The 15,763-nt window shown below is 34.2% G+C and overlaps 3 protein-coding genes across 4 annotated transcripts; all 3 read left to right on the top strand.

Annotated features, from left to right (window-relative positions):
• The first annotated feature begins 2,294 nt into the window (after window positions 1-2,294).
• On the top strand, window positions 2,295-3,620 carry LOC123536902 (neuronal acetylcholine receptor subunit alpha-6-like). Its single transcript, XM_053529090.1, has one exon. The coding sequence runs from the start codon at window positions 2,364-2,366 to the stop codon at window positions 3,483-3,485; it is 1,122 nt and encodes a 373-aa protein (XP_053385065.1). The 5' UTR covers window positions 2,295-2,363; the 3' UTR covers window positions 3,486-3,620.
• Window positions 3,621-7,382: 3,762 nt separating this feature from the next.
• Window positions 7,383-13,303, top strand: LOC128546121 (uncharacterized). Of its 2 annotated transcripts, XR_008368106.1 has the most exons (3): window positions 7,383-9,357; window positions 10,843-11,378; window positions 12,846-13,303. XR_008368106.1 is itself a non-coding variant. In XM_053528455.1 (2 exons), the coding sequence occupies exons 1-2, from the start codon at window positions 9,288-9,290 to the stop codon at window positions 11,310-11,312; spliced, it is 540 nt and encodes a 179-aa protein (XP_053384430.1). In that variant the 5' UTR covers window positions 7,383-9,287; the 3' UTR covers window positions 11,313-11,576. The 2 variants fall into 2 exon arrangements, 1 of the variants encoding a protein (XP_053384430.1); XM_053528455.1 differs by lacking the exon at window positions 12,846-13,303 and having other exon boundaries at window positions 10,843-11,576.
• Window positions 13,014-14,198, top strand: LOC123537558 (neuronal acetylcholine receptor subunit alpha-7-like). The gene has a single exon (XM_053527888.1). It carries the CDS (start codon window positions 13,014-13,016, stop codon window positions 14,154-14,156), a length of 1,143 nt encoding a protein of 380 aa, XP_053383863.1. The 3' UTR covers window positions 14,157-14,198.
• The last annotated feature ends 1,565 nt before the right edge of the window (window positions 14,199-15,763 follow it).

The raw sequence follows: 15,763 nt of genomic DNA, 5'->3' as shown, positions 1-15,763 counted from the left end.
AAATGACAGACTTTGATATATTGCATATTATGGACAAATAGAACAACGAGTCCTAAAATTAAAAAATGTGTGAGATTGTGATTGATTTACCTATTTCTTTCTATTTGTCCGCCATACAATTTTTTTTTTTTGACAGACTGCCATTCGCAATTAAATCAAAGGGAAACAACCCTTGTAAGAAAATGTGCATAATTACTTTCATGAAACGTAAATGATTAATCAGTAACAAGAGAATCATAAACCATGAAAATAAAGCCTTGCAATGTTTTGCAAACGTACAACGTCTTTACCGACATTCTTGTCATTCAATACATGTTTTCCTGTTGTGTTCCGTACTGTCGCGTATTATTTTCAAAAAGTTGTCCCCATTTGAAAAACAATTCTATTTGTAGAGAAATAAAAAAATAAAAACAATATTCAAATTTCCAGAAACTATGTTTAACCCTGTCATTCGAAATTTCAACACTCGCACAGTACTGCAAATGCTTCAAAACGAAGATGAGCAACATTTCTTTGTCAATGGTGAGATGTTTAAGGCGCTGCACTGTCCAGAAATTAAGTGTGGCCCCTTAATTTGGACCCCATTCGGGAATTCAAGCATTTCTCAATAAACCGACGACCGGTATTTAGAACAATATTCCTATTTTATCAGCTGTTCCATTTTCGTGTCATACAACTTTTTTCTTTCTATGACTTGATGATGTTCAAGTTTCAAGACATCAAGTATCCATCGAATCCTTAAGATACCAGTTAAATAGTATTACAATACAGTTTCACACGGTAATACTAGTTTTGACATTTCTTAAGTGTAAATAGATATGTTGATATCTGTAGAAGCAAGGACTAAAGGACAGAAGGTTGAAGAACTGTTTGGAAAAAAATAAGAAACTGGACCCATCTACAGTACATAAGATTTTTTAAAATCTTGAACTTGTGAAGTTGTTTGTGATGGTGCTTTAGCTTTTGATTTAAACAACTTCGTCGTAGAAACCACATAATCGATCTTCACCGGATTTGATAAAAAACAAACCTATTGTATGGAACTCTCTCAGATTTGTTAAAATGGTTTTCCCCATGACACTTTAAAAGGCTACCAGAATTAAAATAGAGTAAACTTAAGAATACTTCTTTTTATGAAGCACTTGATGAATCTTCACAAAGCTTAGTTTCTAGCATCTTTGTAGATCCTCTTTAAATTTTATATATAGTTCCACATGATACCTCATTGGAGCCATTGCAGCTAGAAAAAGAAAACCCTTTAAACGACGTCTGTTCACAAACAACTGGATTGGTCTTTGATAAAATTGATATCTAACGTCCTCGTTTGCACTTCTCTCGAAAATGTGTGAAAAGGTCTTTAGCAAGCATAGAATGCCTCCAAGCATCATAATAGCAGATTTAGTTTGATTAAGATTCTGTTCATGAGAGATAATGAAATGTATAACATCCCTCAAGCCAAAAATTCGTTTATAATATAAGAAATTAGAATTTTTGGACGTTTGGCTGGAAAAGAATACGTTAAGAATATTTCACATGTGACTTTCCACATTGAATTGATTAAACTCGTTGAACAAAATTGATAAAATGCTCAGAAGAGCCTCGCATTTTATCATTTTATTCAACTTGTTCAATACATTTGATATGAAAGACACACACGTAATATCCATTGTAAAATGCACATGCTCTATAGCTCTGTTTTGCTTTTTCACAAGAGCCTGTCGCTTTTCGACGAAGCATTTCTGTATAAAATATTGTCTCATTAAACATCATAAGAGGTGTGAGTCTGCTGGTAGGAAATGAAAAAATGAAACTCGTAACAAAGAGTCATTATCATAACACGTTCAGAATTGCTTTAAAAAGCGGAACGAACTGCTTTCCTTAACACGTTTACTTGGAAGCATCTCCCCCAAAATGAATTTGTTCACTTCTATGAAAATATCGAATATAAAATTTAAGTTGGTTCTTTGTTTCAGTAAAAATCAGAATCTGCTGTGCACGACCGAAAGACACTTAAAATGTTTAAATGATTTTCTATTGGTCAGTTACAAATTGTATGTTTTCTTTTCAGGTATAATTAAATAGTTTCTGGAGACGGGACAAAGACTGCATGAAAAGATATGCATGTATAAATAACTATGGCATATAAACTGCTATTATTAGTGACGTGCATAATAATGATCAACACCCCTTCATTCCATTGTCACACCATAAAGGATACAAACAGACTGCTTAAAGACAAACTAACTGATTATAACAAAGGTACAAGACCCACTTACAATCAGTCGACCCCAACAGCCGTGACCTTTGGCTTTGAAATTGTTTATATTCAAGAGTTCGATGAAGTTCAACAGAAACTCTCAATTATGGTGGTTCCAGGCTTAAACTGGACTGATGAGTCAATGATGTGGAATCCGGCGGATTATGGTGGTCTGTTTTCACTTATTACGGAAAGTGGTCCTTTCTGGACACCAAATCTTGTTTTGAGTAATAGTTTCGAGGAGTGGAAACGTATAGGCGCTGACTGGCAGACAATTCGTTTCTATCCAAACGGAGCGGCCTATTATTACCCAGGGGAGATATATTCAAGCGTATGTACTGTGGATGTTACATATTACCCCTGGGATATACACAAATGTCTTTTGTTTTTTTTCCCTCAAGGGCATACACCAAGCGAAGTGTATTTAACACTCAGTGGAAACAAAGTTTTAACGACGTATTATATAGAAAATGGAGGATGGGCGTTTGTTGATTCCAGGATTACAACAAATTATTCCCCTTACTATACAGAAATCATCATTGAGCTTGTCTTTGAAAGAAAGCCTAGATACGTCATTATTAATTTAATTATGCCAATTATATTTATGGCATTCCTAAGCAACGTGGTGTTTCTTATTCCCGCAGACTGTGGTGAAAGAATTTCCTACAGCATAACTGTGCTGCTGGCAATTGCTGTGTACCTGACATTTGTTGGAGACAACCTTCCGAAAACCTCAAATCCAATGTCTTACTTCAGTTATTATCTACTAGCGATGTTAGTAACAAGCATTTGTATCGCTTTGGCAACAATTTTCAATCTACGAATATACCATAGTGACGAGTTAGATCCAGTAACAGGATGCTGGGCTAAGATTGCTACATGTTTCAAAGGTTTGAGAAGAAAAAGAAAATCAAAAGAAACACAATATAAAGGGGCACATCAAAACGGACATGTTTCCCAAGGCATTCGTGAAAATGTTCACAAACCAGCCGCTTATTTGCATGTTCCAAAAGTGCACGGAACGTTGCAAGTCGGACGACATTCGGACATAGAAGAAATAGCTACATTTGATGGTAGTTCGAATAGCGACAAAAGTATCTCCTGGAAAGATGTAAGTGTAACTTTAGACAAGATTTTCTTCGCGATTTTCCTTATAATACTTACTGTTGCAACAGTTGTTTACGCTGTAATAATTTCTACAAGTGAGCGGGCAAAGGTATCCGAATGATCTCACAACATACGTGCATTTCTTACTTGTCTACCAGATCATTGCTTTTCTAGAAACTGTCAAATATTAGTGAGGTTTTAAATTAAAAATTAAAATCAATCAGAAAACAATGTGAAGTTCTGCTTTTTACACACATTTCCTTGATATTAGATAATACCATTCGTAATATACGTCATAAGTACAGGGACAGAAAATGAAACATAAACAAGTTATTCTTCTTTTAATTTGTATGTATTTGCTAATGAATACAAACAATTTCTCATAATAAAAGCAACAATTTTTTCATATACCAGAACACAGGAAAACACAATGTACCTATATGGTCATAAAACCACTGATATTATGATAAGTACTGAATTTACTAAAATGTTCGAGCATTACCTGAGTATTATTCCAGTACTCATGAGTGATTTACGAGTACCGCAGTTTAGATCCAAATTTACAAGTGAATTTCATACAAAAACAAATATAGTCAAAGGCATAATACACTACATCGTCGCTCTGTTCTACATATTTTACTCTTAAGTGATAGCAGTCGCTCAGTTTCTTCTTCTTTCTTCTTCAGCACACCATTGCAATTGAACAAATTTATTTTACTCAATTATATCAAATTTTACTTCATTTGTTTGTTTAATTGTAATCAAATTCTGTTGATTTTTGTTTAAATTTTTATGTTTCTGTGTAACAAAATCAAAAGGAGGATTTTGTCCTGTGGTCAAATTGAGAAGGTGCATTTTGTCCAACACTCACCGGTTTCGAGTGTTCCGGTTATTGATAATGGCTAAAAATATTTTGTATTGTATCCATTCAAAACTTAGCTATTGTGTATTGCAATAAGACTGATTTTTTCCTTACGTTTTGTGGTAACAGGTATGATTTGGCAACCTAAAATGACTTAAAACAATTACTTCAAATAACGAAAGATACCATCGGGTATGTTAAAATGTTCATATATGGCCAGTTTTTGAATTTTCCTACAGCTAAAAATGTTGGTATACTGATTATTATGACATGTTCCAATATCAATAATATGACTATAAGTACTAGGGTGCTTGAATTGCGCTGAACCTGTGATTTTAGTGTTATCATTGTTTGACAGGTGTTTAGTCTTAATATAGAAGATAATCTGTTCATCTTTACTGGTGATGGTGACGTGATTGTTGTTTATTCATACTTTATATGATACAGTATAATAAAGATGATGTTATTTTATTGAAGGAAAATAGTAATGTTGGCAAAAATCATAACACCGTTTTAAATAAATGTTTGTCAGATTTTAGTACTTTTCAAAACTAACAAAATATTCATGAGTACCTAACAAAATACTCGTGAGTACTAAGTACTCAAAAGAACAGGTACCAATATAAGGTTCCTGTACTAATAATAGTCGAATACTGAAGTACTCGTCGGCCAAACCCTGAATATTGTCTCACGCTCAACATTTAAATGATTCATACTTCTTTGCCGAAATGTTCTAGGTCATATTAACCTAACCACTCTAACCCTTTCTAAGTTATCATTAATCCTTAACCCTCTCTACAACCCGATCATATTCAATTATCCTGTTAAATTTCTGTAAAACATTTCCTTTCGTCTTTTTCTGTCCTCCTGAATACGTCTTCTTTTTCTATGCATTTTTCCTACGTATTGATACCTTTTCAAGACCCTTTCAATAACATTTTTTACAAGCATTTCAGAAATATTCATAGTTATTTCAAAAACATGTCAATCAAAACGTCTATTATGTACTCCTATAATCGCTGTTATGAAATTTGCTGTAAAGACAATATCTACAAAGACTTAAACATATGAACAAACTGAATCTTATTTCTATGAAGTATTTGAATTTTCTACCCTCAATGATAACGGATTAAGTAAATGTAGCCCTTTGAATTATTTTAGATTGGCTCTTTTCTCAAGTTTTATGCTTGTGAACTAAAACGGGCAAACATCTTAATTATGTCCTAGTTATTGTGATATTTATTCTCCTGTTTACTACAGCTCAGTATTTATCTCGTGGTTATGGTACGAATGAAGTGAGTGAGATAATCTTGAACTAAAACGCAAAGCTATTACTTCCCGTCGAAAATAGATCTACGTTGTTCCTTCACAATTGCATATTGGTCTCAGTAGTGAGAGGAAGGTCGCGAGATCCCTCTTAATAATATCGTATACTTAGTATATATTATACTATGAAAGGATATATACTAACTACTTGAGTACAACAATCTCAATATTTATCTAAATAATGGAAATGCAGACGATCCTGGTAAGTTTGTTTTAATCAATTGATTAACGTTACCGTAGGATCGTACTTCTGTGATATTTTTATATGCGCATATATATTTTGTTTTGAGGGAATTTGTATAGAATGTTTTGTATTTAGTCTTATGTATGTTTGTGTGTATTATACAGGTTTTCATGCGGTGTAATGTCTCCGTCGTAACAATCGAATCAAGGTACAAACCGTAAGCTGACAGTCTTCTGATTACTAACCCTGGTCGGCCCGTTGCATAAGCGCAATTACGAATTAACTGAAGGCTGACCTTCACTTTAACGTTGTTTGTACTGGGCATGTTGTAATTTGCACAATGCCATTTTTAGAATACTAAACTACAAAGCGTTCTTGCAATTTAACCGTGAGGTAACTAAGCAGTTAATGACTTTATAGCATTACTGGTATGCTAATGCGACTAAGCGTAGTTTTACATATAGCGGATTTGCTTTTCCATTTCAAAGCTCATAGTGAAGTTTAACACCGCCGTACGGTTCTTACCACAATCTGTTTATTTTGTTATAGAGTCATACACTATATTAATGATACGTCAGCAATATGTTTAAGTGTGAAGTAAACAACATAGCTCCTGTATAATCACATTGAGAATCCCCATGTTGTAATTCATCCATAAGACGATATCGGTGAGACGGCCCTCTATGGGTCTTACTACCTGTCACAGCTTTTGTTGGCTGAAGGTAAGTCCAAATAATGGGACGTTTCGGGATTGCGTGATTACTTTTGACTGTCGCTGTCTACTGGCACTAGACCAGAAAGAAAATGCCTCTGTACATGTTATACCCTACCCCTAGGTATTCTATTAGAACCATGGTCATAGACGGGAAAATATACCAACCCGTTTCAATCGCGCATTTCATATTTAAAACGCACAATTCGGTAAATGTCTACTATGAATATTGAAAAAGTGTTAATTTATCTTCCATTGTGTACCGGTCACGTTTCTTCAATATTTCGAATCTTATCTTAAAGAAATAACGCATAGTTTATACTTTTTCAACGTTGCAGAAAAAAATTTGGTTGAACTTCCCTGGTGAAGTTCCGGTCTAGATTACAAAACCATTTTGATTGATTTGAAATCGATGTGAAAATGTATGTCAGTCGTCATTTAATTACACGTGTATGCTAAAATGTGTATATGCAGCATAAATGTGCAGTATGAGTTAAATAAACAGTAAAGATATACACAAATGTATGATTTCAAATTCAAAATCATTTCTAAAATGAATTTCATTCATCATTTCGAATTTTATTGTAAAACAGTGAATATTTTGCATTCTGTTTTTGTTTGTTTACATTTCGCCTAACATGTGCACACTGCTGTGACCTCTAGACCGGATGTTCATTAGGGGAGTTCACGCAATTTTTTTCTGTAACGCTGACGAAAGCATAAAATATGTGGAGTATCTCTGCAATATGAGATATTGATAAAATTTGTTTTGTGCACGATGGAAGATAAATTACCGCTTGTTCAGTATACATGGTACCCATTCACCAAACTGCGCGCTCTAGGTGAGAAATGTACGATTGAAATGGGTTAGTGTACATACCCGTTCATGACCATAGTTCTTATAGAATACCTAGAGGTAGGGTATAACATGTACAGAGGCATTTTCTTTCTGATCTGTGCCAGTGTCGCTGTCCCGTGAGAGGGATGACAACTATAAAGTATCTGGTCATAAAATAACTCATCCCGATAAGCCAAATTAGTAAGGCTAGCTGAAGGTATGCAGATATCAAAATGGAAAATGGCGCAAAAATGGTACGTAAAGCCGGATCTAAATAATTCTCAGTTTTTATAATCGCATTTTATTTTACTAAAATCACATGGCGGATCTATGCTTGACATTTAAGAAATGTTTTGATAATGACAAAGGCAGTTGTTGTGAAGCCTTTGTCTTGCACCATAGAAAAAGTTCAGTTTTTATCTGATTTCAAGGTGTCAGATTGACTGAAACTATGTTTTCTTTAATCATGAACCCCATTTTTCTTTTGATAACAATGCTGTCGTCTCAATAGCTCAGTATTAGATTGTCCGCTTTGAGTGCGGTTGGTCTAGGGTTCGATCCCCGGTCGCATCATGTGTGAAAACTGGTACTGTGAGCTCCATTGTATGGCACTCGACATTTACCTAGTTTTGTCGCTCAAGAGATTTGTAGCTCGTGTTGTTTGTTCATTCTATGCAACGTTAAATAATGCTTTGCTTAACCTTTCTGGGGTTTTATTGGACTTAACCAAAATATTTTATTCAAAAAGCAAAAATCATATGATTTTATAAAATGAGTGTAAATGTTTTATTCTAGATATTTATAATCATAGTGCGCATGCGCGAGAAATGGTGGTGCAAATTTTTTTTTCAGGATAAACAAATATGGAAATATACTTTAAATAAGTGAAAGAAAGCTACAATATTATGTGACTTATTGTGTATCTTGTATGTGATTGCATTACTGATGACAAGAAACTGTAAAAAGACTAAAGAATCACCAGGAAGTAGTCAGACCGAGCTCAAACAACGGACAACAATGGCTCGAAATGGCGGGATCAGGGCATTCAGTATAGCACAAATTCAAATATCAGGCAACAATGGCTCGAAATGGTTGGATCAATGCATTCAATATAGCCCATACTCAAACATCAAGCAACAATGGCTTAAAATAGCGGGATCAGGGCATTCAATATAACCAAAACTAAAAAATCGGGCAATAATGGCTTAAAATGACGGGATCAGGGCATTCAATATAGCCCAAACTCAAACAACAGACAACAATGGCTCAAAATGGCGGGATCAGGGCATTCAATATAGCCCAAACTCAAACAACAGACAACAATGGCTCAAAATGGCGGGATCAAGGCAGTGTTGCAATATAGCCGGAATGCATGTTATTAGACAAGTCAAACTTTTAATATGAATATGCAACAAATGCTGCAAATATATCAGCAAAATACACCATACATGGGAATGAACTCAGCATAACCTGTGTTGCAAGCCGTATTTCAGAGATTTCGCGGCATTGTTATAGATTTTTTGATATCTGTTTAATATACGAAAACAGCAGGTGATAGTTCTTAATTTTTGTAGAAGGTTTTACATTTCAAAATTTATATTTCCAAGGTTTGTTTAATTAAACGCACTTGTTGGTAAGGCTCTATGGGTAGGGTAGTGTGTAGTACTTCTTTTTTAAATAGTATATTATGGCACCATTAACCGGGGGTTGAACATCTATATGCAGCTCGTCTGGGCATACCGTGTGATGCTTTAAGCAATGGCATTCACAATAGGGGTAAAGTGACCTCAAGGGGAGGGGTGCGGTCATGACTGTTTGTTATAATTAGGCTGTTATTATTATTATTGTTAGAATTGTCATTAATAATATTTTTATGATAATAATTATCATTATTATGTACAACGCCATTGAATATATCATTGTATAAAAAATAGGCGTTTAATCAAATTATTCAGTTTCAGTTTCAGTTTGCAAGCTGGTAGCACCCCAACAACCCCATCAATGCAGACATTCCCAAATCAAAACATGGACATGTTTACAATGTTATTTCAATGGCTTTATTCTATGGATGGTAAGTTGTCATAATTAAGCGAGAGAAAAACTGCATGACGACTGGCTTAAGTCTTAATAGAATATATGTTGTGTTGTGTTCTGTTCTGTTCTGTTCTGATCTACAATCTTATTCAATGTGCCCGTTCTTTAGAAAATATCTAGGAGAGACAGAGGACTGTCTTGTCCTTAACAAATAATCTATGTTTTCTTCACATAACGGTAGTTTATTTTATAATGTTCTTCAACAATTGATTACCTTTACAAAATGTTTGTATGATCTGTAATATTGTTTTATTGTATTTTTCCAATATATACAATTGTGTTTACTTTCCATTTCTATTCACCAACTCATCAACAATGCAACCCTTCAAATAACTAAATTGTGTGCGGGAAGTCATTAATTATCTAAAAGCGACATAATGTATTGTGTCTCATCACAAACAAAGTTATACAAACCTGATACCTGTTAGAAAATTTTAATTGAGGTACTTGTAATTTTAACGGAAACATCCACTAAAAGCACTCATTATTTATAGTAAATGAACTCGGAATGATCAATGAAAATGGAGATGAATTCATATTTCTTACAAAATGCTTCAATGCACTGGTATACAATTTTATACTAATGAATGACAAACATACCGATAGTTATCGATGATCAAAAGTGATTTTAAACAAATCATTAGATAAGATCAGATAATTCATTTCAGTCTCATCATCATGTACATGCATATGTTTACACATAACAAAAACATACATGCGTATATATACTTACACAATGCATAACATTGTACGCAGATGCCACTCATAAGTGAGTTATAAAATACTATTCATGAATATCATAGATACTATACAAATACAACATTTGGTTAAGAAATCTTAAAAACAAATTTTAAGACCATAAGAATGCGATGAAAGTTGAAAAAGTATTCGGCTTTTTAGTGCCAGTTTGAATGTAGGAGTGAACAAGTATCACGAAGGAATGACGAGTTGTTGTATGAGTGAGTGTATGAGTGAGAGATTTCTTGGTTGAAATTTATATAGGTGTGTGACTGAATTATAATGACTCTGCTTTAATGCTTACCCGACATATGAATAAAAATACACTGTTCTTGATAACTAGGATATAATCTATCACATGTACTACTATCTATTTCCATAGTAAGACTAAGGTGCAGTTGCCAATCACTTATAGAATTAAATTAAAAGGATACATCTAAAAACTAAACAAAAGGGGACATATATAAAATATAACTTGCGCACTAATAAGAAAACTATTTCTTTTATTTTAAAATAAAAAATCTTCTGTTTGTAATATCCTGCGATAAGTTTACTGATAAACGGCTATTCCTTAGAACAAAGTAATCCAGTATATTAGCTAAAAGCTATTACTGAACATTATTTACACCTACGCTAAAAATACTAAAACTCATTTTTGTGTACACCTTCTGTTTCCTATCAAGTAGAATATGATAGCTTAGTTTAGTTTATTTATTCATTTTAGCAGGTTTTGGCAGCTATATACACAAAGGTGCATCCCATTGTGGACTTGCAGGCAATGAAGAGGCAGACAAACTGGCTAAGCAAGGAGCTCAGTCAGAACAACCAACAGAACCTGTGAGTTACAAGGAGAAAGTCACCATCATCAAGGCACTAACAAGACCAAGGATGGAGGAAGATGCTTTTCATCTCCTTGATCGGTCTGAGCAAGTGATGATGGTCAGGCTCCGCTCAGGGCACAACAAGCTCAATGCTCACATGTACAAGAAATACAGACTGGCACCATCGCAAACTTGTCCATGTGGTGAAGAAGATCAGACTGCGGAGCACATACTTCAGAGATGTAAAAAACATAACCAGGAGCGAGCTGCGACTTGGCCGATAGATACCTCAATCCACCAGAAACTGTATGGAGGTATTGAGGATCTGCGGCAAACCACAAGTTTCATCGAGGCTGCTGGTCTGACAGTGTAGTCGCGAACGACAAGAAGAAGAAGAAGATACACAAATAACTATTTTCTCATCATCAAACATATACATGTATGTATTTTGATTATTTACTGACAAATTACAAATTGCAGTGGCTAAAACTTTCCTTATATCATTATATACTGGGTAGTAAAAATATGTGGTTTTCATCTTCTACACTAGCATGACTATTATAACATATCCTTTTTACATCAATATTTTGATATCCCGTTTCTTAGCGGTACATCACGTCAGAGTTTTGTAAAGGCCCATCTGTAATAAACGACAGTTGACACATTAGGTATTTTTCAGTACAAAACTGAGGCTTAAACCTACTGTACGTTTTCAGTTTATTACAACTATGTCCTCCAATAAAGTAATATTTTTCCAAAAATAGAGTCCAGTACTCAAAAAAAAAAAAAAAAAAAAAAAAAAAAAAAAAAAAAAAAAATCAACCCTTGCTGATTTAATCTTGTTTTTATTTTTATTTTAATGATCGAAACTCAAAGAGTTATTCAATGAATGTGTACTGGAGACATATCAAACTACAAGATTTAATTCACTTTTTTGCCCTTGTGCGCCTACTCTTTGAAATGTTCATGGTAGAAAATGAAGACCAAATACCATCAAATCATACGATGTTCTTTAAATATCCACATTCTTTTGAGTAGTGAATAATTTTGTTGTAACAAAGTCGTTTCGCAAGCTTTGACTTTTTGCCTTATTTCATATCAACATCTTATTAGTTATCATTTGCGTGTTTTTAAAAAGTAATTTTCAATCTTTACAAAGAAATACGTGAACACAATAGTGCTTTTTGCCATAAGCTTCAGAATTTCTTATGACAAAATTGCAATAAGAAAGTTTCAGAAAAGTCTACTTATGTCTACATTGACATTTATCCACAATATTAAATCAATTCTATTTGGCACTGATTCAACCTTGTACTTAATATGTATTTCAAAATGAAATATTTGTTCATAATATTTGTAGAATTAAAACAACGTCAGAATTGTAATATTATAAAATAACTTCTACAAAGGGCACAGTCCTTCGGCTTATAACCAACACTATGAACATCGATTTACATGAAATCCATTTCACTAATATAAGCATTAACAGCTACTCAGGACGTCCTGTGTGAGAGGTCACTGGAATTATTGGTTAATCTTAAACAGCCTTATTAATCCTTATTAGGTACTTAAACACATAAAATCGTGCCAGAATAAAAAACAGGCTTTGATAGCAATAGTGGTCAGATTTGAAACTGGATCATGTGAGTGTTCTTATTCATTCACAAATGTATAGGATTTTATTTAACTTATTAACATATGTTTTCAGAAGATAATGTTTAGACATAATTGTGTATGGGCATTTCTTTTTGCACAGAACTACAAAATTATTATAAATTATGCTGTATGCATCAATGACGTTGCAAACGGCAATACTTTCTGATTTATTTATATTGCCAAATTTTCGAGACGGCAAAACGATATCTATATCAAATAGTTTTAAACGTTTTTTTGTATATATTTTAAGGAGCGTGGCGCAACAGTAAAGTTTTCTAAAGTCAAAAACTTTACGAAGTGCTCTTAGACGCTGTTTTGTTCCTGAGATCAATAGAAATTCCTGTGAAAACGACATGTGCCGAAGCTCGTAAGAATTAAAGAGGACTTTTCAAATTAGATTCAACTAAGCTGGAAAATTATGAATTTGTGTAACTCATCGAAAGGACTTTCAATATTTGTATGTCTTTGTATGTGTAGTCATCTTTATTACTGTCAAATAATAAATGACACGTATAACCTTCTGAATGACAAACTAGCAAATTATAACCGGAAGATCCGACCCACTTTCAACCAATCGGCTCCCACTGAAGTGAAGTTTGGTTTTCAACTGGTAGCCATTAGTGAGTTTGACGAGTTACAAGAAAAACTTTCAGTTGTTGGTGTCATCCATCTAAACTGGGTTGACGAGATGATTCAATGGAACCCGCTTGATTACGGAGGAATGTACACCGTTCTTACTGAAAGTGGCTCTTTCTGGATACCGAACTTGGTACTCACAAATACTGCAACAAAGTTGGACAAAATTGGTGACGACTGGCAAAGTATTCGCTACGTATATAACGGTTCAGCATACTATTATCCGTTAGGTATATATACAAGTTCATGCAGTGCTGATATTACACTTTACCCCTGGGATATCCACTATTGTGTTTTAAATTTTACGCCACAAGGTCACATCAGCAGTGAAATGACAATTCAGACAATGGGAAACAAAATCATTAAAGACCATTACATTGAGAATGGGGCATGGACATTGCTTGCTTCGAAAGTTCAGTCATCTTATATATCTGGCTACATGAGTGTTGACGTGGAGATTGTATTTGAACGGAAACCCAGATATGCATTAGTTAATGTGGTATTGCCGATTGTATTTTTAGCATTTCTGAGCAATGTTGTGTTTTTAATACCGACTGATAGCGGAGAAAGAGTATCATATGCTATAACGATGCTTCTGGCAATGGCGGTGTTTTTAACATTAGTTGGAGACAATCTTCCGAAAACTTCCAGTCCAATGTCGTACTTAAGTTATTATCTAATGACCTTGCTGGCTGTAAACATATGCGTGTCAATGGCAACAATTTTCAACTTGCGCATTCACCATAATGATGAATCTGTGCCGGTAACAGGCTGTTGGACAAAATTACCAGCGTACATGAAAATAGCTTGTAGAAGTAAAGAGGTAACGAACAAGAATGGAGAAGACTTACATGACCAAAAAGTGAACAATTCTATGAAAGTCGTGTGTAATTCAAAGGCAGAGATGCAAGCTTTCGATAGCTAAGATAGAAATAAAACAAAAATGAATATTCCTTCGCCGACAAATATTCCGCGGCAAACTCGAGTGCATCCACATATGTTTGGTGTTCACAAACCGGAAGAAGATAAATTGTCATCAATGTCAAACAGGTCCATTCAGAACAAAAACATTGGCTGGAAAGACGTCAGTGTTGCTCTTGATAAAATGTTCTTTGTGATCTCCAGTATTATTCTTAGTGTAGCAACACTTGTTTATTTCTTACTTATTTTTACTAGTGACCGAATTACAACTGAAAACAAATAATTACTCACTGATGTAAACGAATTAACATTAGAACATTGAACCCTGGTATAGAAAACCCTGAGAGACATGCAGTGTTTGAACTGTCTGTGCGTCATTCGTCCTTTCGTCCGTCCGTCACACTTCCTTATGTATACTCAACTCCTATTACAGTTCTCATTCAATTCAAAGAAACGTGTTATACATCATTAATACGAAGTGTGCTTGCGCATAGTATCGGGACTTTTATGTCCGAGTATTATTTATTTGTTATGCTCCTGTATTGGACTAGGCCACACCAAAAACCACATCTGTACCTTGTGTACCCAGCTCCTCCTACCATTTCCATCCAATTCAAATGAAACACGCTCTATGCCATGAACATGAAGTGAATATAGACATATTGTCGGGATTTTTATGTCCGATTATAAATTTAACGTCAGAAGCTCGCCAATTTTTAGCTTGATTATTTGAAATATTTCAAATAGTAGAGCTTTTGTTTTCACCTTTTCACCGGCGCCCGCCAGTTTTGTATGTAGGCAGGTTTCACCAAAAACTACTTGGCCTACTGCTGTCAAATTCCACACATGTATTTGGCGTCATGTGATGATCTTATAGGACAATTTACTCTAGTTTTTATTTTGTCAAAATTTTGCCCGTATTAACTTGGAACTTTTGTTTCAAGTTTTGCCTAATAGCAGGTTTCTCAACATTTAATAGGCCAAATCACACATGTATTTGGTGTGAAAAGATGACTTCATTGGGCAAGTTACATAAGTCTAGCTTTTACTGTGTTAATCTTGAAAATCTAATGAAAGTTTTGCACGAAAGCGTGTTTCGCAGGAACTAATTGACTAAAATTTAATGTTTTTATATTCTCAACACGCCGTCGGCTTCATCGGATAACCTCAAATGGCAATCTTCATAACACTGGCTTACAGTTTGGCAAAATCATGCCATTTTTTCAACTTAGAAAATTTAAGTCTGCTTAGATTTTTGTATGTAAGCTAGTATTAGGTAGTCGAGAGCGCTGCCATTAAAGAGCTCTTGTTTGACTATATTTCATTTTATCCAGAGTTTTCAAGGAGCATGCTTCATACAATGTTGACACCAGTCTTGTTCGTATATATTTGTTTTCAAATTTTAAAGTTGGTTTACTCTGTTGTGTGTTTGCTGAAAATATACCAGAATACAAACAAATAAAAGCTACTGCAGAGTAATTTTTTAAGGTAGTGGGTAGAGTATAAAGCTTTATGAAATTTATTCACAAAAATTGTCAAAGGTTAGTATCTTATATTCTATCTTATATTCTTATACATCAAATATGTCATAGGTCATGAAAGAAAATGAAA

Source organism: Mercenaria mercenaria, chromosome 17 (assembly GCF_021730395.1).
Source record: "Mercenaria mercenaria strain notata chromosome 17, MADL_Memer_1, whole genome shotgun sequence".
NCBI lineage: Eukaryota > Metazoa > Mollusca > Bivalvia > Venerida > Veneridae > Mercenaria > Mercenaria mercenaria.
Note: the sequence above shows the minus strand (reverse complement) of the source record. Positions and strands in the feature narration are given on the sequence as shown.